Source organism: Mus caroli, chromosome 11 (genome assembly GCF_900094665.2).
Source record: "Mus caroli chromosome 11, CAROLI_EIJ_v1.1, whole genome shotgun sequence".
Lineage (NCBI taxonomy): Eukaryota > Metazoa > Chordata > Mammalia > Rodentia > Muridae > Mus > Mus caroli.
Genome location: NC_034580.1, coordinates 54576630 through 54599458, shown reverse-complemented (window position 1 = coordinate 54599458; position 22829 = coordinate 54576630). Strand labels below are relative to the sequence as shown.

The 22829-nt window shown below is 48.1% G+C and overlaps 1 protein-coding gene across 6 annotated transcripts in view; it reads right to left on the bottom strand.

Moving 5' to 3' along the window:
- Nucleotides 1–3492: 3492 nt before the first annotated feature.
- The window catches only part of Mprip (myosin phosphatase Rho interacting protein), a 115584-nt gene continuing 96247 nt past the window's right edge, over nucleotides 3493–22829 (bottom strand). For 3 of the 6 annotated variants that reach the window (XM_029484024.1, XM_029484023.1, XM_029484025.1), the window contains 9 exons: nucleotides 18356–22159; nucleotides 15112–15259; nucleotides 14095–14212; nucleotides 12662–12821; nucleotides 11473–11592; nucleotides 10173–10259; nucleotides 9431–9593; nucleotides 7754–7839; nucleotides 3493–4206 (listed from right to left, as the gene is read on the bottom strand). In XM_029484024.1, coding sequence (XP_029339884.1) covers nucleotides 4135–4206; nucleotides 7754–7839; nucleotides 9431–9593; nucleotides 10173–10259; nucleotides 11473–11592; nucleotides 12662–12821; nucleotides 14095–14212; nucleotides 15112–15259; nucleotides 18356–22159 — 4758 coding nt within the window. In that variant the 3' untranslated portion in view covers nucleotides 3493–4134. Of the gene's footprint in view, nucleotides 4207–7238; nucleotides 7305–7753; nucleotides 7840–9430; nucleotides 9594–10172; nucleotides 10260–11472; nucleotides 11593–12661; nucleotides 12822–14094; nucleotides 14213–15111; nucleotides 15260–18355; nucleotides 22160–22829 lie in introns of all 6 variants that reach the window. The other 3 variants (XM_029484022.1, XM_021178484.2, XM_021178482.1) reach the window with 3 other exon arrangements.

Genomic DNA, 22829 nt, shown 5'->3' with positions numbered 1-22829 from the left:
TGAGAAACCTGAGGGTAAGGTGCCAAGAGTCCCTCATATTACTGGTTTTCCTTGAGTGGCTCTATGCAACCCTCACAGAATACTTTAAACAAGAATCAGAGCTTGCTGTGAGTGTGGGCAAGGATATCTTCAGAGTCTGTTGAGTAACCAAAACTTAAGGCATTACTTATTAACGTAGTCTTTTTTAATTTTTAGGCAGGGTTTTTACTGTGTAATTCTTTTAGAACTTTCTATGTAGACTAGGTTGGTCTTGAACTTAGCCTGCTTCTGCCTCCCAAGTGCTAATTAAATGTGTGTGCTACCACGCCTCGCTAACTAATGGTCTTGATATTTGAGAGGGGTTTGCACTGAACGCTGCCTTTACATACCTTCAAAAGGGGTATCTAGAGGTATTTTAAAACTCAAACAAACTTTGCACAAAAGTTCCTGCACCATGCCTTAGAAATACTTAACATTGCTTGCTCTGATATACAGGAAACGCTGATCAAGTGAAGTGCAGGCCATAGGCTGTCCTGTGGTATGCTGGGAGCTCTAATGAGAAAGGCTGTATGAGTCCCTACACTGATAGTCTCTAAGTAGCTTACTAGGTGACATCATCTTTACATCATAGCATGAACAGCTAACCCTCCTGCAGTGCAGGTGCAGGACAATTGGCCAAGAGTTAACTACTGTCTCTCTGCGAGCAGAGTCTGGGGTTTGGGTGTTACTGTTGTCCCTGTAGCTGCCAGCAGACTTTGGTGTGCAGCTTGCACTGGGTTATTTACATGGAGTATGGCATGAGTGGGAAGGCTGCATAGGGCCTCTGGGTGCTTATCCAGCCTGTCTTTGAGAGCCAGGCTTAGTTGGAGGTCAGGAGAAAGACCACTGGTGTGTGGGTCAGACCTGCAGGAATCTAACTAAGCTGATGCCCTGGTTCACACCCAACAGTGCAGGCTGTATGCTAGCCAGCTACTTCCCTCAGCACCAGCTAGGTGGCAGCAGTGAGAAGTGTGCTTTCTCTGCAGTTCCAGGGTAGAAAGAAGTCAGTGCACCATCTCCCCCTGTAGAGAAGTTAACAGTAGTACACATTCCTTCAAATATCTTTCATACCCATTTGTTTCCTAGTCAAATCTCTCAGGCTCCCTTTGGACAAATGTTCCAAAGACCACAAGTGTGCTCTCTGTAGTGCTGTAGTTGAACCCTAAATTTTATGTATTTTATATCCATCCCCTTAGCCCACCTGTATTTGAGATAGTCTTGCTATGTAGTCCAAACTGACCTTGTACTTTGGAGCCTCAGGTGTAGGAGTACAGACACAAGTGACTGGGCCCAGTTCAGTGTTCTGCTAGATCCAATGGAGTTTGCCAACTCTGACTTTTGTTTACACTCAGTGAATGCACACATTCCTAGCGTTCTTCCCTACTTCATAGGGCTCTGGCCTCCTATTATTGTGGCATTGTGGCCATAACCATACTGGAAAAGGTGCAGCCAGTAGCCCTGGGTGGCAGATGTGCTCTTTGCTCTGGTGCTAGGCATCACACGTGCAAGATGTATTTTTTTTTTTTTTTTCGAGACAGGGTTTCTCTATGTAGCCCTGGCTGTACTGGAACTCACTTTGTAGACCAGGCTGGCCTCGAACTCAGAAATCCGCCTGCTTCTGCCTCCCGAGTGCTGGGATTAAAGGCATGCGCCACCACGCCCGGCTTGCAAGATGTAATTTAAGCATATATTTACATTCACTGTCAAGTGGTATGTTCCCTGTAATGGCAGTTTGCTCGTAGATGCTGGTAGACCACAAATGTGTATTTGTAGGAAAATAAAATTCTGTTCCTACCATGAAGTGGGGAAAGAAAGCATGCCACTGACTGACTGGACTGGGAGCAGCCTGTGACTTCTTGATCTATCTACACTACCCGTTCTCAGCCAAGCATCCTCTTTTACATATGCCTGAACCAACTCCACTTGCACATTCAATACCTCTTCTCTGAACACACCAACTTCAACTTCTTTCCAGGGAATGGGAAGCCTGTAGAGGGGTCAGGCAAAAGTGAACCTGGCTCAGGGAGTGAGGGAAGGGAGTGGACAGAGGACATGTGGCAGTCTAAAATAAACTGCTGCAGTGGGCCCGCATGGCTATCAGGGACTCAGGAAGACCAACTTCTTGTTTGGTTCATTTTGCCAGAAGCCAGAAGTCACCCTGATCCTGCACATGTTACTGTTCAGACTGGCTTAGACAGTGGGAGATGATCCAGGAATGTCTGCCAGTTCAGCATTTGGCCAACATACCAAATACTCACACATGAAACCAAGCCTTGGAGCAGTGTGTGCTGTATCATAGCAAAAATGAGCCTGCAGTAGGAGCCCTGAGTGACAGATTAGATGGGTGCAGCGTGCCTGTCTCCCAGCCCTTGTCTCTGACACGTAGGTACTTGTATCTTCAGCAAAGTTCCTATCCTAGGTTTCTGAGGTGAAGAGCAAAAGATCAAATGTCCTTTTGAATGGTAGGCTTGGCATCTTCTGCAGGCTCTTTGTAGCATCCCAGGAAGCACAAGGCAGGAAGATAATGCAATGGGGCCAGAGGGTCCCAAGGGCAGCAGGATAGCTGCAAAGAAACCATATGAGAGAACAGGAGTCCTCAACGCACAACTCCAGGCTCCTGAAAGCTAGCCCACTCTGAGCTCAAAGCTTGTTTTAACAGGTCTGACGTGCCCATAATGCTGAAAACATAAATGACCACTGAGCATGTGCCAGACTGGAACTTAAAAACTTGTGAAAAGGGGAGCCCAGGGCTTGCCTGCTGATCAGTGACACACTTTGGTTTGTAATAAATCCGTTATCTTGAAGTTTCAACCTGCCTGTCTATTAGGCCAGCTAGACTTTGTACGTCAACTCATGTAGAACCATTAGGGGACTCATGAGTTGAATTTGTACACTCAGAGACCATCCATCTGACCCACTTAACACTAACAAGCCAGGACTAAGAAGCCAGATCGTGTATCTAGTTATGAGGCTACTGCCTCTCCCATCTGACATGGGGGCTCCTGTATACTGCATCTTACAGTATGAATGTTTTCTTATGAGAATAGAGAAAATGTTTTGTTGGTTTGTTTTTTAAAGAAAATGCTGCAGACTGCTTTGGGTAGTTACAGGTCCTGTTCAGCTAGCTAGAAAAGCAGAGTTAGCACAGGCTCCCTGTCAATGGCTCCATGAGAAGCAGACAATTCAAGGGACCCTTCCAGAGCCCAGACTAACGAGGGTCCTGAGCACACACTGCTGCTGTCACCAGTCCTGACAGTCTTTGCACACGGGCTTCTCCTCACCCTGCCAAGCAGCATGGCAGCTTCTTTTCAGACAGATTAAACCCCAGCAATGTTCCCCTCCAGAGGACTTTGAGGAGGACCCATCACACTTGACAAGTCTGAAGCTTCAGGCTGCAAGTCACTCTTCCGGGCCACCAGAAGACCAGGATTAGCACAGCAAGGGAGGCACGAGCGGAGGAAGGAATGAGAGGGGTCGGGGCTTTTGTGCAAGATTTAATAAAAAACCAAAATAGGAATGGTTGCTTTCAACATTTTCCAGGTTGTGAAGGATTTGCCAGGATTATCTGGGTATGGTTCTAAGCTGTATCAGTGGCCAGGTACAAAATGCTGTCTTCCTCCCACATCAAAAGGAAGTGGGCCAGGCTGGACACTCTCCTAGGCCCCTCAGAAATCAGGCCAGCCTACAACATTCGGTGGCTCTGCTCTGACCATCAAGGGTGGTGCTCCACTGTGTGCGGCAGAGCAGAGCCACTGGCAGGTCCCCACGTGCACTCTGAGGCAGGGCTAGCTTATTAACAGGCTGCTGTGCCTTAATACTGACAGTGAGTGTGCTGGGAGGACAAGGGGGCTGCTCAGGTATCAGCGGGGAAACCGCCCCACTCTACTGCTTGCGCGTGACTAATCTGAGAATACCATGGGAAAAAAGCTGTGATAAAGACAACAGGAAGTTGGAATTAACAGGGAGGGAATGGAGCAAACACCCCACAGCAGTCTCTCATGCATCCATACCCACAGTTAATGACAGCAACAATGAGAAAGCACAGATGCAGATGAAAACCAGGCTTGGCTTGTGCTGTCACCAGCTGGGAAGGATGTGTCAGTGGAATGGATGCAGCTAATCTTTCTTCAAGTCCCTGGATTCAAAGAGCTTCAAGCGCTCCTGCACCGTCAGGCCTTCCTTCAGACTCTGGTGGAGACAGAGAGGAAGGAGCAGTTAGGTGTTGGTGCAGCAGGCGTAGCGGGCTTCAGTAGCAGGTGCAGGCGAGGGATCCTGAGATTAGTGGGCATGCGAGGGCGGAAGCCCTGAGAGAAGCCCTGGAGAAGTAGTGTGACTGGGATTTGCTTTCTCCTGTAAAAATGTACTTGGGTGAGAAAGGGGAAAATAATAAAGAGAAACAAGACCGTGTGTCATAGCTCAGTTCTAGCTTAGGGCTGGTTCTTCAGACAAAACCACGAAACACTTGGGTGAAGGACTGGAAACCTGGGTACCTATCATTCTTCCTATATATGGAATGTGCATGTCTCATTCCTTTGTCTTTGTGAACTTACTGCTTTAAGACAAGAGGAATCCCTGACAGACCACCAGATATAGCTATCAACACATTACACACACACACACACACACACACACACACAGTGACTTAACTCCCGTGATCTTGGTATTGTTTCTTAAGGCAAAGGACATTTTACTAACTGGGGAACAGAATATTTACCACATCTCTCTTAAATATCTTTCCTCTTCCCCAAAGTTTTCATTTCTGGAAGAAAAAAGGAACTCCAGTTCTTAGAGAACTGGCAATCAACATATTTTTAGCATGGCCAGGTCAGCCTTGATTCTTGTTGGCCATAAGCCTTGTTGTCAGGCTCAGCCTCGCTGTAAGCACAGGTTATACTAGGAAAGGGGCAGTCAGTGCTCCACGTGGCTGAGGCCCAGCCTCCTGCAGGGATAAAGAAGGAACTGTGCTGTGGTCAGTGTCCTATCACCAGATTCCCCATAATTTTCGTTTTTTGAGTTAGGTTATCATATAGCTGAGGCTGTGCTTGAGTGAGTACACATTGTCTTTTTCACTAACAGATCATGTGTGTGAACAGTGTGACCAACACCTGCTTCAAGGTATCTTTGAAGTCTCACCTCCTGAGCTCAGGTAGTTCCATGTCAGCCAGACTTCCAAAAGATGTTACATAGGTCTTTTGGCTTACCACTCAGCAACTGGCCAAACCAAGTATCCCCCAGGGGAATGGGGTATTGGCACTGCCATAAATGTTCTGTTCTAGCTGAGGATTTATTATCAGGCATCCTGAGACTCCTTTGGACAGAATGTGCTCTAGGACTGGCTTCCATGTGCTGGATGGAGGAAAATTCTGATGTGGAAGGAGCAGGCTCTGAATGGCCACAGTGGCCCTACATGGCAATGGATGCCCAGAGGAAGTGTGAGCCTACTTACTGTACTCACTACCATTCTCAGGACAGAGCATTCAAGACCTACTGTCCCTTAGAGGTAAACCCTGGGAAGTGTCATTTCTCTGACGTTTCTGGCCTCAGGTGCAGCCAGTTACCTTCAGGGCTCAGCCTTCCACACCCATCCCATGATCACACCAAGGAGAATCCTCTCTGCTATGGATCTCAAGAGGCCATGCTGCTGCTGTGCAAGCTGACCAAGGCAGGAGATGGTACAGCATGTGAGGGAGGTCCCAATCATGGCCCAGCACAGGTCTCAGTCTCTCTCTTAACAGGGCTCCTGGGAAGCTCCAAGCGCACAAAGGCAGCACACGTGCACTGCCATCTCGGGCCCCACTTTGTGCATGCGTGTGCTGAGGTTGGACACAGAGCACAACAATGGAACTGGGTCCCCATGCAAATCCTGACAAATCACGTGAGAAACAGCTCAAGGTCTCTGCCCTCCTGCTTGTTCTGAGGGTCAGGTGTCCTCTGGAAACTAATGTCCTTTCCCATCTACCAGGGCTCTAGTGACTCCAAGAACACAGAGCTGCTCTAGCACTGTGTGACTAGTGACCCTGCTTAGTACAGGAGCCCTCCACTGGCTCTCACAGCTGTCTTTGCCATAGGGATCTTGCTAGAACAGAGCCTCCTTGTTCCTAGCATTACCACCACCCAGTCCCTTGTTACTGAGCCCTGTGCTGGGTATCCCCACAAGTTCACATGTAGGTGGCATACCTCACTACATATCTTCCTCATGGTGCCCATCCCTGGATGTCCTTTCTTATTCTGACCCAAAAGCCACTTGTTCATAGTGACCACTGTGCTTTCTGAGGGCTTCTGGGCAAGAGCTGAGTTTAACCTTAGGTTGGAGAAAGTAGTCTCCAATATGCTTAAACCACATTTGCATATAAGTTAGCTTGGAACTAGAAAACAAAACAGATTAGTTAAAGCCAATGTTAAAATCCTTGGACTTTTTCAATACTCTTCCCTAAGGCAAGCTTGTTTCCTCTAAGCTCAAGCTGATTGCCCTTGCTGGCTTCTGTCTTACTGGAAGGTAGAGAGGCTCATGTATAGTAGGAACTGGCACGCCTGGGTACTTACTGCCAGTGGGACCAACTAGGCCAGGGTTCTTGAGCTGCTATCACTGTATAAAAAAGGTCAACACGAACCCTTGGGGCACAACATTCCTGGCACTGACCTCCACATGGCCAACTCTACTACCTTCTATGGGGAGACACACTTTTGTATTGCATAAAAAACAAAAGCAGGTCATGTTCAGCCCTGTGTGAATGGTTGACAGGCCTTTAGGAACAAAATAATTTCTCAGACTCTACCCATGCAGTATTGATCAGTTCCACACAGAACAGCACAACTGGGATCTGTTCTATCTGCAGGGGTCTCCCCAAAACAGCCTCGTTACCAACTGGCTATCTGAGGTCTTTCATGAGAGCGCAGTGCTTGCCAGACTCAGTGGGTATCTACTATCTCCCTGCAATTTGTTTCCAAGACAGGAGACAGGAATCAGTGTCGTGCAAGTCACCCAGTATGCATGCTGGATTGTGCCCACCCGTCAAGATGAGGAGGCCCTGGGCAGGCTCAGCTCTGTGGAGAGGTTAGAGTGCCAACTTCCAGGATAGTTATTGAGATCTCATGTAGACTGGGTGTGTGTTTGTCAGAGAAAGATGAGTGAAGATAATTACATAGAGGTGTGCTATGGAGGTGTGAGAGTGCATGCAGAGCTGCCTGTGAGGCAGTGGGCAGAGTGAGAAGTGGTTTACCTATACGACAGGGGACTTGGAAGCGGGCGCGACTCAGTTATCCCATGAGACCTGCTCAATTACGGACTGTCAGAGGAAAGAGCAAAAAATAAGACACACACACAATCAGTTCTAAATGCGGCATGCTGGCCAGGCCCTCTCCCCCACCCCCCAGACACATCCATCTGAGAGCACACTGGGGATCATCGACTTCATTTCTCCAAGGTTGGCAGTGTCAGTGTGATTACAGAGATGTGCAGTGAACAGACATACAGTAGAGCCAAGAGGTCAGATTTACCCCACCTTCTGAGAGGCTCAAGATTCGTATGAGACACGAATCTCTTCATGTCTTGCTTTTTGAAGCCCTGGCCCTGAGATGGTTCTGATGACATGGAACATGGTCCTTGAAGCCACTAGAATTATCCGAACGTTTTGACTACACGGCTGGGCTAGGGCCTGCACTGTAGTGCCTGCAATGGGCTTGATCTCGCCCGCATCATCTAGTCCCACCTCATCATAAGCTGGACCTCACTCACCTTGGACCTGATGTTTCTGAGTTGCCGGGTAACACAGGATCTGTCTTTCTTCAGGAAGTCAGGATTGCTTTTAGATTTCATTATGTCTGAAGGAACAAAAAGACTCATTACTTTTGCTTTCTACAATCTTGTGAACCAAACAGAACATATGGGAGGGTCTGAGTTCACTAGCATAGTGCACACATACATTTCCTAAATCCAATAACCAACCAAGCACTGGAGCACTGGGTTCCCACTGGGGTTTAAGCTACACACACAATACTGTTAACAAAGGATAGGATCTCCTACTCTGGAATTAGACCTTGACTTCTGGGCATACCAACTGGCCTCATTATCTCTAGCTGATTTCTGACATAGGACTGGTATCAAACAGAATCAGACCATATTCTTTTCATGATCCACCCATCAAGAAAACAGTTCTTAGAATGTCTTAAACACAAATGACAAAGGTGTACACTGGGCCACATCACAAAGTATGTCAGGGTGTGGGGCTTTCCTTGTTTACTAAAATCCCAAAAAATTCTCTTTACATCAGCATAAAAACACCTCCCTGTCTTCCCACAGTCAGTCTGCACCGCTGAGTGGACTGTTGTGTGCACGGCTGTCCATGATGATGCTTAGCACTCGGCAATGTGTGGCGCTTGTCTACAGATGCGGTGCCCTGTGAATACTCTTCCAAGGTTAGTTATCACGGCATGACAGAAGAACACACACTTCCCCGTTCTAGCTCTGCCTCCCTCTAATGCCTCAGCTTCTTGGCTTCCTACACAGTGACCATGGTGATCATTGTTTTACAGTGAGCTAGATTGTAAACTGTGCTGTTGTCAGCAGCCTTCCAGAAAAGTGGGTGTCTATATCCCATGAGCAACACAGAGGACTGTTCCAGCAGGCATATTTGAATGCTGTCATGGATACTGTTCCTGAACTTGCTGAAGGAATGTTCAGTTACAGGGATATTAGGGGATTTGAACAGATTTTCAGTTTGTGGGGCTTTTATAAAGAAAGGGCCATGATGAAGTTAAGATGAACTCGTCAGTTATCAGAAAGAATCCAACAGTACATGGCTCAGCAGCCTCTTTCCCAGCTGTTCTGCACAGTACCTGGATATTTTTCACCAATTCTTCTTCTTCTTCTTTTTTTTTTTTTTTAAGATTTATTTCATGTATGTGAGTACACTGTTGCTGTCTTCAGACACACCAGAAGAGGGCATCAGATCCCCATTACAGATGGTTGTGAGCTACCATGTGGTTGCTGGGATTTGAACTCAGGACCTCTGGAAGAGCAGTCAGTGCTCTTAACTGCTGAGCCATCTCTCCAGTCCATGCCTGGATCTTTTCAGCCAGCACAAAAAGAGGTCAGTTTTGTTGTTCTTGAACAGGCTGTAGGTTCCTTCTGTTCTGCTTGCCTGTGGCCCTCAAAGATTTTATGGCTAAACATTTAGATTAAGGAACTAGCAAGAACTCCCCTTACCTGCTTAAGTTTTTCAGAAACAGATGGTATGACCCCTTGTTTCTATGGAAGTAGCTCTGTGTAAAGGAGCTGCAGGATATGGGAGGAGCAGCTCGAGGGGGAGCCCGTGCATGTGGGCCTCAAGGAGATTTGGGATGGCTCAAGACATTTTTTTGGGTTTGATTCAAGTGCCAAAACATCTTCACGAGGAGCACTCAGATCGCTCACCGTATCCTGACACAGTAGTGCCTTCAGGAGATTTCTCGCCCAGGGCCTCTGTGGCTGCTTTCAGCTGCTCCTTCAGCCTGCTGATGTCGCAGTCAGCCTTGGCCTTGGCAATGCTGAGCTCAGTGTAGATGTCTTTGTACTTGTCACTAGCATACTTCTTATCCTGGACAGTGACAAAGGGACAAGTGAGTGGCAGCTGCAGACAGGGTGTCAGACTCACTGGGGATGGCCCTGTACCCTCCCTCTCTGAGGCAAAGACTGGACACTGAAGAAAACATGCAGTAAGCAGATGACTACAGGGGGCAAGCCTGCTGTGGTCCTGACTGTCCAACAGCTCCTTGTGGAAGTCAGTCAGGGAGAGCCTCTAGGTGTTAGATTTGTTAAGTGACCTGATCACATCAAGGATGCCATCATTACTTTCTGACTCCAGGAATCCCTTTGAGATGGGTCCAACTAGACCAGCCTAAATGGCAGACCAAGCCTCACTTCCCCCACATAGCACTGTTACTGTACCCACCCAAATGCATGGAAACACAGGAACCACCACCTCCTGACTAGGCCAGGGAGGCTTCCTTGTTCACTTCTGAGGCGTATGCTCAGACGCTGGTATTTTAAGGGAACCTGACTTTAGGACTGCAATCTTGTAGAGTGTCCTGCCATGAAAAAGTGAGCCCAGCAGGACCTGGCCAGACCTCTCAGCTTTCACCCCTCTTTGTCCTGTCTCCAAACACTTGGCCCTTACCCGCAGGGCTGTCTGGAGTTCATCCTTGAGGGAGCTGATCTCCTGTTTCAGGTACTGAATTTCTGACTCTTTGACCCGCAACAAGACCTATAAGAAGAGGGGAAATGAGGACTGACTCTCAGGAACCAGGTATCCTGTAGTCTGCACACAGAGCATGGCTGGCAGACAGTTGCTTCATACATTGTGGGGAACAGAGCCAACCCTTACTGACACTAAACAGAACACACCACTTAAATACTGCGCAGTGTTTCTACAGAAATGGAAAGGGGAAAATACTGTTAGCCTTGCTAGTCCAGAGGCATGAGGACTACACTGAGTTCCCACTACTGACATGCTTGCTCCCTGAGATGTAGCTGTCAAGGTCTAGATACATTGTTCCTATAGGAATTTCTGCCCACCCTACCCAGCTCCTCTTGTTCACTTGTCTGAGTCACCTATAAAGGAAAACCTTAACCTAAATGGGGTCTTCTTGAGGATGCCCTACATCCTCATTTGGTGGTTCTTAAATTTCCTAATGCTGCAACCCTTTAATACAATTCCTTATGTTGTGCTGACCCCCAACCATAAAATTATTTTGTTGCTACTTCATATCTGTAATTTTGCTACTGTTATGAATTATAATATAAATATCTAATAGGTATGATATCTGATGTGTGCCCCAAGGGGAGTCTCAACCCACATGTTGAGAACTCTAATATGTGAGAACACCTTAGAGTCTTTCCTTTCTCTCTCCCTCTTTCAACGGTTGTTTTTTTCTTTTTCTTTTTCTTTCTAGACTGCTCTGGAATCCTCTTGCTTCAGCTTCCTAAGCAGTTGGGATTACAGGTGCTTGCCACTGCAGAATGAGCTGTTCTGATTGAAAACGAACATCCTGGACTCCGAGAAGTTAAGTCATGATAGAATCTGAGAACAGCAGGATTGATTCCTGTAGCCCTGAAATAGGGCACTTTATGAGACCAATTTTGTGGGCAGGTAAGGGGAAGGGTGGGACTGAAGATCCTCATGGCATCTAGAGGGGCCCCTGTTCCTGCCTGTGGACCTCAGGGTACCTGTCAGCTAACTGGTAAGCCCAATGACTTTGTGCCTTCCCATACCTTTCAAAAGTTAGCTTGAAGCTTTCTTTTCTTGTAGCTGCTACAGAGCTAGAGATGAACCCAGAGTTTTGCATGTAAGCAGGCATTCTACTATTGAACTATACCCCCCTTCTGGCCTTTTCTTAAAATCTGGTCCCTCAATGACTCTAAGCTTTTGTATGACCCAGGAGCTCCTGAATAAGACAGTGCCTTGCTTCTTACAGTACCTCTAACTCATAGGCATCCTTGCCCTGTGTGAGAGGCAACCCAGTGGACTCCCCGCCACCGTCTCCAGTCAGTAGTGTCCGCAACCGTGTGATCTCCGCAGCCAGGCGGTTATTCAGCTCCTGGGGGACAACAGCACAACACAACAGTGACCATCCCCACACATAGTTGCATAAGACACTAGAGGAGGTCACTTCTCACCAGTAGCATACAGAGGCCTAAGAATGGAGCCCCCAAGCCTTGTGCATGTTCAGTGCTATGTTTAAGGTAGACATTTAAGGATACATAAAAGCTGTTCATATGGGTTGTGAGGCTATGTGAGGACTTATAACCTGTCAGAAATTGGTTCTGAGACCTCTATTAGGCACCAAATTCTGTGGATGTTCAAGTCCCATTACAAATGGCATTCAATATCTGCATAATCCTCCCATATACAATAAGTTGTCTCTAGAGTATGTCTAATACCCAGTACCACCCACGCAATTCCTAAGTCCTTAGCTGTAACATATCATGTAGGGAGGAGGGATAAGAAAATAGTACATGTCCAGTGCAAATGACTGTTTTCCTCCCTGGAACATTTGCTCTGTTTGGTCAGCTGAATTCAGAACCGATTCAGAACTCATAGCAGCAAAATGCCAATTGTGTCTCTGGAGCTAAGTTCCATGGATCTTAAAATTAAAATTGTTCTGCTGTGGGCAGTGTTATCTTTTCCCACTTGAGCTCCCAAAGGTTATTCTACTTCTGTCCCTCCAATTTCTCAGGCCTTTCTGACTGGTAAGTGCTCTTCTTCAAGCCACTGCAGTGGTTCAGTGACTCCCAAGTAGTTAGTTACACCCACAGTGCAGTGTGGTTTGAGAAGGCAGAGAGGGCAAGCATGACAGACGGAGCAGGCAAAAATAGGGTGTTGATAGAAGAGCTTATATTGAACTCAGTATCATACCCCACTCATCTGGGATTCTAGTGAACCCCAATTTTCTAAGGAGCACTAAATTTTAAGAGCATGACTTATAGAAACAAATGTGAGGGAGTAAGCCCAGCACTGCAGGACAGAGACCCCAACTCTGAGATACTTCAACTAGAAGACCAGAGATTCAGAGAAGTCACCAGATTCTTAAGTCTCAGGAAGGGTAGACGTGGTAGTATCATGGCCAGTAGCCTAAATGAAGGTGGGGCTTAGCTTTTTGGCCTTACCTGGTTGTGGGCGTTGAGCTCCTGGTTCTCACGCTGGCATTGCCGAAGGGCCTGACGCTCGGCCTCCAGCGCCTGGGCTAGGTGTGCATTCTCCAGGCACTTCTGGGAGTACTGCTCTGAAAGGACTTCCAGCTCCCGCTGCACTGACTGCAGCTCCTCCCTGCAGAGAGAGGGGATGCTCAGCCCTGCCCCCACTGCAGGACCTGGACGGCTAGACAGTGATAGCACAGTGTCTGCCCACAGAATGTCTGGGACACTGCAGAAATGACTATCTTTTCTGGGTTAGCCACAGCTGGCACACTGGTGATGCTACTAGGGGGCAGAACCAGTGTGACAGCAGAGCTGTGTTTCTGAGAGGTCATAGGTAGAGAGTACCACTTGGGCAGTGTATCATTTCAAAGCACAGACATTCGGCACAATAGGAAACCAGTCCTGGAGGGACTCTTCTCAGCACCCCATGGCCAGAAGAGTCGAGAAGGACCTTCTAGATGAGCCTCCAGTCCAGGAAGCCTGACCACTGGACTTCGTGAATTGTTGCTTTTAGCCCCAGAACATTCCAGAAACCTCAGCAACTCTTATCAATAGATACTTCTGGTACTAACCCAAGGGTCCCCTCCCCAGCAGTGACTCCTACTGAGGAAAACATCACAAGGTGTTTCCTTTTTTTTTTTTTTTCCAGAGCTGAGGACTGAATCGAGCGCTCTACCACTGAGCTAAATCCCCAACCCCCACAAGGTGTTTCCATGCTGCACTTGGTGCTACCTGTATAGTCAGTTCATGAGAATCCTAGAACACTGTGGCTATTTTCTTCTTCTTCTTCTTTTTTTTTTTTGGTTTTTTGAGACAGGGCTTCTCTGTATAGCCCTGGCTGTCCTGGAACTCACTTTGTAGACCAGGCTGGTCTTGAACTCAGAAATCCGCCTGCCTCTGCCTCCCAAGTGCTGGGATTAAAGGCGTGCACCACCACCACCCGGCTGTGGCTACTTCCAACACCAACTGCTGTGGCATACCAGGCATAAAACACCAGCTAGACCCTGGTTCCTTTTAAGGTGCTGATATAGTAGCAGTGGTCCAAACAAATTGGGGGATGATGTCTGCAGTCAAGCCTAATAAGTACAAAGTACTTTGTTTCGTTTTAGAATAGGGTCTCCATATACAGTCCAGGCTGGCTTCAGATTTGTGGCGATTTTCCAGCCTCAGGCTACTAAGTACTGGGATTACAAACATCATCATGTCTAGTTTAAGTTATGATTTTAAAATGTCACTTGTTACATTTGTTTATCTGCATCTTAAGGCTCAGTCTTGAGAGCAAAGTAGTGTGGGCTGTCCTTAGAACCAAGGTCTCCTCGCCTCCCCAAGAGCATCCTTAAAGCTGTCTTAGACTTGGTAAAATAGCCCTCTCCCACAGGGCTCTCACAGGGTTGGTGACTCACAGGTACTGTCGCCTCAGGGCTTCTATGTCTGAATTGATGCTGCTGATCTGAGACCGCTGGCTCTTCTCTAACTCTCGTTCCATCTCCTCTCGGTGAGCATTCTTCATGGCTTCAATGGCTGCAGGAAGGACATAACCAACCTTCAGCAACAAAATCTAGGGCTACAAGTGGCAGTGTCTCTACTAGATTATCCCTCCACAAGGCCAATGGCAGGCTAATGTAATGTCTGTCCCCTGTTGACACTGATTTCAGCAGCAGTAGGACTCCCTCTCTGGGATAGATAAAGGCTGAGAAAATTCACAAACTAATTCCCCCTGGCTACAGGTATGTTATATTTGCTATCAGAAAAACTCTACAGTGATTAGGTAAATGTCAATGTTCTATTCATGCATGAGTTTACAAATTAAGTGTCTGAGGGCTGCTTCACTTACCCCTGTTAACATAAGCCACTGTACTGTCATTAATCACGTGGAGAAACTGAAACATGACATGGGTGAGAAACACTTGCAGGGGCTGTGTTAGTGTATATCCATGCTCTGTCGAAGAGTACTCCAAGTGAGGGATACCTATTGGGGACCAGCTCTGCAATGTCACAAACAGCTGGGGCACTAGCTTTTAGTTTGGAGGCTCTCAATAGATTTCTCTCGCTAGTCCTTGACTCACTTTGAATCTTCAAATACCTCTCTCCAAAATGAAGCTTAAGGCTATGGCTGACACTGATTTGGTCTAGTACCATGCATGAAACCATGTTTAATCTCCAGCAATACGTTCACAGGGTGAGGCGGTACATGTCTTTTATCTGTTACTCCAGCACGGGGAAGTGAGTGGAGGAGAGTGGGTTCAAGGTTATCCTCATGTACACAGGGAGTGTAAGGATGGCCTAGGATAGAGATGCTGCCCACCACCACCCACTAAGAAGTTAAATCTTAGGGAAAAGCAATGTTAAGGCCAATCCTCTTGTGAACTACAGGTTCAGCCCAAGACATGGGAAGCCTGTGCTCGTGGACTTAGTCCCACCTGATATGGTGGCAGCTGTCTCCTCAGCCAGGAGGCGGTCTTTTTCCTCCCGCAGCTTCTCTAGCTCCCGCTGGTGTTGCCTCTGTAGATCTTCAATCTTCTTCTGATGTGTCTCCTCCATGGCGGCAAAGCCTCGCTCACATGTAGCCTGCAGAATGGAAGAGGGCTTATTGGTTTTTCCTTTGCCTCCAAGTGGCTGTCCTGTGTAATAAATAAGGTAGCCACCTGCTTGGTCCAGGAAATGATACGGTCTCAAGACGTGGCTCGTGATTCTAGCATCAGGTACCAAGGCTATGTGTAGCTTTGTCCTGGGACTGTGTGGCAGCACAGCCAGGTAGCACATATATTGGTTAGAGTAGCAGATATGCTCGGACAAACGTGCTAGGTGGAGAGTGAGGCTCATCCTCTGTGGGCTGGGGTAAACAGGGCTGATTTCTGGGAGCTGAGGAGCCTCGGCTGTTTTCTAAACCTCAAGGATGTCCTCACACAAGTCAGAGCAGAACCAACATCTTTACTGCCAGCCCGTGCCTTCTCCCTTCTCTCTTTTAAAGGAGAGGAGAGGCTACCCACTGAGAACCTTATTACCTTCCAAGCAGAATAGATAATGAGTCCTAGGGGGACTCATTCCCCATTCCTCAAAGCCATGGAGCCCCAGGCCTGGCCTGACAGGGCTGTCCTCCCCAACCAAGCAGTAATGCATGCCCTGTTCCATCTGCAGCTCACAGCTACTTTGACTGTGGGTCATTCCTCAGAACTTTGTAGTAGCCACTTCTGGGCAAAACAAGCTTTCTCATGATTTAAAGACACTGAAGAAATGTTGCTCTAACTCTGTGTTCCTACCCCATCATTTTGCTGGATTCAATAAAGAACACCAAGCATGCAATCACTAGGCTTTGATATTGTTTCCTGAGCCTCACATCACTGAGGGGCGTTTCCAAGAGCCTCTATTCAGCACCTTTACATTTCTGCTTCCATCCTGGGGCTGAGTGCAGTGTGTGTGTGCTGTACCAGTCACCTTCTCTACATAGCCTGTTTACTGTGCCTGCAGTTTAAATGGAACTTATCACAGACTGTTTACTGTGGAAGTTTCTGCTTGTCGAAGTCTATTAGTGTGGAAAATATTTTAAATTTTGGCTTATTTCAGGTTCTAAGGTCCATATAATGGATGCTTGCCCTATAGGAAGTCTCTTCCATTTTATTTTGATTTGAACATCTTGGAATACATGCAGATAGGGTTCAAAATTCCTATAACAGATACTAATGTATCCTTAACAACTAGGTTGCTTCAATGTTAAAATGTATTACATTTGATAATTGTCACTCTATATGCCAATTTAAAATTTTTGAGTGTGCTGGACAGTGGTGATGCATGACTTTAATCTCAACACTAGGGAAGCAGAGGCAGGCAGATCTCTGTGAGTTGGAGGTCAGCCTGGTCTATAGAGTAAATTCCAGGAAAGCCAGGGCTACACAGAGAAACTCTGTTTTGAAAAAAACTAAAAAACTAACCAACCAACCAACCAAAAAACCAAACAACTGCAACAACAACGAAAAACAACCCTTCCAAAAGCAAGCAAACAAACAACAAGAAGTTGAGTGTGTATTTGTTTATACGTTCTCGGAAGCCATGGCTGATGGCTGACACTGAATGCTGATCTGCCTTGATCACTTGCACCTCATACTGTTTCTTACCGGACCCAGAGCTTGCTGATTTACTATCTCTCTTTCTTTGGGAATCCGTCGTTGCCATCTGCCTCATGCTAGCATTATAAGCGGACCACATCACACTGTGCCTACCCAGCATTTACACCGAGGGTTGAGGATTCAAACTCTATCCTCATGTTTGCTGCTAAGTACTTTAAATGCTGAGTCATCTCTCCAGCTCCAGATTTTAGTTTTTACATCATCTCTAGAATCAAAACAAGTTCTTCAGTGACTAAGATGAGGACTCATGCTAAGTGGTGTGAGGCAGTGGCAGCAGCCCAGGCTTTCTGATCTGGACAGAAACCCAGAGAAAAACTGTTCCCTGTTCCACTCTCAAGACAGTCTGCTGTGCAGCTGTGCCACAAGCCCAACAGAGGGCCTCAAGTTCTCGGGCACAGACATACCTGTCAAGCCCAAGGCCTCCTCTTAACCTGTACTTTTTATTTCTAAGGTATTCTCCCACTAGGTAGCCTTGAGCCCTTCATAACCATTCTGACGGCCTGCTAACTGACTATGAAGTTGCCAGGCCGTGGAGACTCCTGCAGCTGCAAAGAGGCGCAGGCGATTGGCACACGCTCTCCACAGGATCACTGAATACACAATTTGCTATTTCCTCACAATGCTTAATGTTTTTTAAAGGTCTAGACAGAAATTAGGAAAAGAATGCTGAGACCCAGTGCCTCAGGTATCATCAACCTGTCTTGTGTCAGACAGAGGGAGTGAGGAGGAAAAGCTCCAGCCTGTATGTCCCACTATTTCCCTTCAGTGTGGAGTCAGCGTACTGAGAAACAGTCATAGATGCCCTGCTGAGCTACAGCTGTGACAGACACTGTGGCAGGAACACTGGCCTGCAAAAAGACAGCTGGAACCTGGCACAGGCACCCTTGGGGCCTGTCCACCTTCCAGTGGGGAAGAAGATGAAGACACAGCTACTAGGCCACCTCTGGATTCTAAAAGATGGTTAAGACCTTCCATGATTATGGCCAGGCAGTTACACACCGTACAGTCTAAGATAAAGGAGTATTCCCAGAAGCATGACAGGCAGCCTGGGAGACTGTGGGAAGCCTGCTCAGACTCAGTGCTCATCACAAGGCCAACTCTGCCTTGGGGAGCTAGGGTAGGAAAGGACCCCTTGACACGGCTTTACAAATATCCCTGTGTGGTGATGGCCAAACCCTGCTCTCTGAGAAGACTCAGGTGGGTAGATGTGAGGCAGTCCTCATACTGATACCTCAACTTGGAAGTCAGAAGGGGTTCTATGAGGGTAAGAAGGTGAAGGGTGTCCGTGCCTGGAGGCATGCCAGGCAAGGGAAGAAGACCCTACTCTCCTTTCCCACAGGGATGCTGCTTTCTTGCTAGCGTCCCTTCTGGGTCAGGAATAGAGGCGCACGAGAACGTTACTCAGGTCTGCTTGAGCAGCAGCTGAGTGCAAGTTAAGAACTCTCTCTTATCCCAAATCCAAGACCTCAGTTGCACAGAATGTCCCCTTTCTTGCATCACTAAAGAGAAGTGGCTCTGAAAAATAAATGGTGCTAAGGACCTTGAGACTCTCAAAGTCCCGCTGGTACTTCTCCTGCAGGGCGGCCACATCACCCTCCAGCTCTTTGTGGCCCAGCTCCTCTCGCATGACACCCATTTGGGCTTCCAGCTCCTGGATACGTTCTCGCAGCCCGGACATGGACTCGGCCTCATCCTTGGCTGCTGGCACAGCTCTGGGCTCAGATGGCCCAGGGGCCAGTGTGGAATCTGGGTGTGAGGGTTGGTAGAGGCTGAGGGCTCCCCGCAGGCTCCATATGTAGTGTTCCTGCAAGGCCCTCAGTTCCTCCTGATGAACAGCCTGTAGCTCCCGAACCTTCAGCTGGAACCTGTCCTCCAGCATCTTCATTTGCTGCACATGATGCTGTTCCATGGCCTGCCTGTCTTTGACTGAGGCATCTAGCTGGCTGAGAACTCGGCTACGCTCAGCCTGCAGGGTATTTTCAGTGTGGCTCAGCTGTTCCACCATGCACCTGATCTCCTCTTCATACCTGCCCTGTAGGGCAAACATGCTCTCACTGTGTTTGTTTTCTGCTTCTTGTAGACATCTTTGCTGATGGTCCATCTGGCTCACTTTGGCCTTGAGCTCAGTGTTTTCTTTTTCAATGAGGGTGATAACCTTCTGGTACTCACTCTTCTGCTTGTGGAGAAGTTCTTCATACTCTTCCTTCAGGGCCCCAACTGCTTGTGCACGTTTCTGGCCTGAAGCCCCACTAGCCTCCTGACAGGCCTTCTTGTAAAATCTCAGCTCTTTTTCATACTCCAGCCGAATTCTGCATGCTGCATAGCACACTTGAGCTTGAATAATTGCATCTTGAACCAGTAATGAAGAATACTGACCAAGGCCCTCTAGACAAGCATCATATGAGAGATGCTGGGACATCCGCAGAAGCCTCTGGCAACCCCCAAGTGGCTCTGTGGGAGGTAGGACTGGCAAGGCAGCTGAAATCTCCTCAAGGATGCTAGCCTTTTCTCTTAGCTGCTGGGCCAGCTCATCCTGAATGGCAGCAAGGACTTCAGGGCTCTGATGCAAAGCCTGCAAAGGCTCTTGGGAGCCATCTGTGCCTGGCCTCAGTATCTCTCCTAATGGGTTCTGGTCCCAGGATGTCTGTACCTGGTCCTCCCTGCCAGTTGGATGCCTGAGGGTTTCTAAGATCTGCTGTATTACTCTTTCAAAGTCTGGGGTTTGGTAGGCTCCCAAGATTTCTCCCAGCATGCACTTGTGCTGCTGTAGGGCTGCCTGGGTCCCTTGTAGGGTTTCCTGTATGCTCTGCAGCCTATGGTGGAACAATTCTCTTACTGATTGTGTGGCATAGCTGAGCTCTGCACGAATCCATGTGGCATCAGCCAGACTTTGGGGAGTATGCTGCTGCCTGTCTCCTGATGTGCAGGCTGTTTCTTCTCCCAGTGTTCCTAGGTGTTTACTTAGTGACTCGACCTGGCTCCAGAACTCACCATTCACCAGTACCTTCTTGGCCCAGATCTCCACTGGAGGCCCAGCAGAAGGGGCAGCACTTTCTTCCTTCAGTGGCCACTCCCCTGACTGAGTAAGCTCACAGAGAACACCATAGACATCTGAAGTGGTATTTTTTAGAGAGTCAGCTATCTGGTTGATGAGTGAGGCCTCCAGGACTATCTGAGCAGAAAGCAGCTTCCTGTGTTCCTGCTCATTCAAGATGGGCTGACAGGGCTGCTGCACAGGGGCTGCCATACCACTTTCCATGGGGTGCTCCTTCTCTTGCTCAGCCTGCGTCCTGCTCTCTGCAGGGGAAGCCCATGGTTGAAGGGCCTTGATGGCACTCACAAGCATACTCTCTATGTTAGCCAGGGAGGCTGCACATGCATCCTGGCCCTCCTCCTGGTCAGCCCATGGCAAAGACCTTAGCTTTTTCCAGCAGTTTTCTAAGCATGTCAGGGCTTGGCTATTTTTGGCTTGGAAGTCTTCCAGCTCCCCAGGGTGGTGTTCGATGTTCGTGGCCTTCTGTTGTCTTTCCTGCTCTAGCTGAGAGGCCAGAGCGCTAGCCTGTAGCAGGCTGGCACGGAGTTGCTCTCGCAACTGTGCCTCTGTGCCAGCCCACTGCTGGTGCAGTGCAAGCAATGCCTCCTGACTCTGCCCCTGCTGGCTTTCCAGCCTCACAGTCACATCTTTGAGCTTTTCCTCTGTGACATAGAGCTTCGTCTCCAGAGAGTGGATTATAGAGATGTAGGTTTCAGCATCTGCAGCTGCTGGGAGTGTGTTAGGGGTAGCTTCTGAGGACACACTATCCTCTGAGGGTGACTGGTCCTGGCTGGTATCTGATGATGTGCTGCTAGTCCATGCCTTTGCACACCCCTCAGGGTGTATGTATCTTTGACACTGGATTGTGGAGAACCTGATTCTTGGCCTTTTTATAGGGGCTCCTTGATCAGACTTAGATGTGCTCTGCAGATGCCCCTCCCTCTCAGGCATATCAGCTGACTTTGAGGGTATGGTGTTCTCCTCTCTGCTGAGGCTGCCACTGCTCCCTTCTTCCCCCAGGCCAGCACTTGGATCTTCATCCTCTGGCTGAGAGTGAGGAAAGCCAGGAAATACTCTGGTGACTGAGCCTAAGGGCAAAATGCCACTGCCCTCTTCTGTTGGCTCTGTGGTACTCAGAGGCTCCTTGGCATCCTTTGGAGAATCACTCACAAACCTCCTTAGACACTCTTCCTTTTCCTGCAGCTTAATTTCTGTTTCCTCTAAGCTGCTGCCCAAGGCAATCATTTTAACTAAAGCCTCATTGAGGTCTTGGTCTTTCTTTTCCAGAACTCTCTCATGTGCTTCCTTAATGTGCTTCAGCTCCTCCTCCTTTTCTCTCAGCAGAGTGCGCACGCTCTGTAGCTGGACAGAGACCCTGTGGTGCGAGTGCTCGAGGTTCTGGTAGTCAACTTCCTTTCCCCTCAGCTTCTCTTGGAGCTCAGCCACATCCCCATCGGATGTGGCCACACGTTCCATGAGCTCTTGAAACTGATGCTTGATGAGATCCCGTTCATCATGGAGGCTCTGTACATGCTGGGCTAACTGGCGGATACTGGCCTCTCGGGCCTCCAGCTCTTCCTCTAGCTTATGTACCTGCTCGCTGCCTTTGCACGTTTCACTCAGCTTCTCTTTCTGGAGGGCCTCCACCTGCTGCACATGGCCTTGTAGCTGATCCTCATAGGCACTGGCCTTATCCTCTACTTCCTTCAGGTTCTGCAGCAGTGCCTGCTTTTCTTGCTCACAGCTCTCCAGCAACAATGTATAGTTCCTCTTTAACTTCTTCTCCATCAGACGCTGGGCTTGCTCACTGGTACCCAGCTGTTGGCTGAGCTCAGCAATGCATTCCTGCAGCCTCTGCACCTCCTTCTGTCGATCCCGTTGCAATGCCTGTTGTGTTTCCAGGTCTCTGAGTTCCTGTGTCTTCTCTAACAGCCGGGCTTCTGTACTTCTGAGTTTCTGCTCGCTGGCCCTCAGCTGGCCACTCAGCATGGCCTTGCTGTGCTGCCACTCCTCCAGCTGCTCACGAACCTTGCCCTGCTCCATCTTCAGCTCACCCTTGAGCTTGGCTAGAGCCTGCTCCTTAATGGCCAGCTCTGCAGCGGCATTACCAAGTCTCGTCTGCAGGGTCTGAATCTCAGCCTCATGGTGGCGGATTGCATCCTTGGCCTCCCCATAGCTGTGTTTCAGGGTCTGAATCTGCTGTGTGATGAGCTCCTGCCGCCGGCACTGAGCTTCCAGCTCACTTTGCAGGTCTTGGTTGACTCTATGGAGCCTCTGCCAGGCACCCGATGGAGAAGTGGCCACTTCAGTCTTAAAAAAACCGATTAAATACTGGTTAGTAACACTCAGGCCACCCTGTTCTGAGTGTCACACCTCTGGCCAGGATCAATCATAGAAAAGCTCCTTTGTGGGTTTGCCTTTAATCCTTTGCACAACTTTTTTTCTTCATTTAAAGAAAAAAATTCAAATTAATGTGGGTTTTGTTTGTTTTGTTTTGGGTAAATATAGCTGCTTCCACATAAACAGAACACAGGACAAAAAACACCAATAAAACAGCTCTAACTGAACAGTATCTAGAAGAAATAAACCAAATAAAGCTGAATAATGGAACACACTGAGAAGTACAACAGAGACTGAAGGACCAAATAATTGATTTTGCAAAACAAAGTATGCAGTTCTAAACCACATGTTTAAAGCAGCACAAGGCCTAAGGCACAAGAAAGTGACGTCACTTCCTTCTGTGACAGGAAGAGAAGGAAGGCAGGTAGCTACTCGAGAGATGTCAGCAAAGTAACATTGGACATTTCCTTTAGAAAGCGTAGTCAGGCCTCCACCGTAAGGAGAAAACTAATCTCTACCTGTAAGAAGACAGAACAAGGGGAATGCAGATCACGAAGCAAAATGTAATAAAACAGACCCTCATAAAGCTCAAAATAAGAGTGAAACATGCAAAACCCAAAATAAAACACAAAACTCCCCA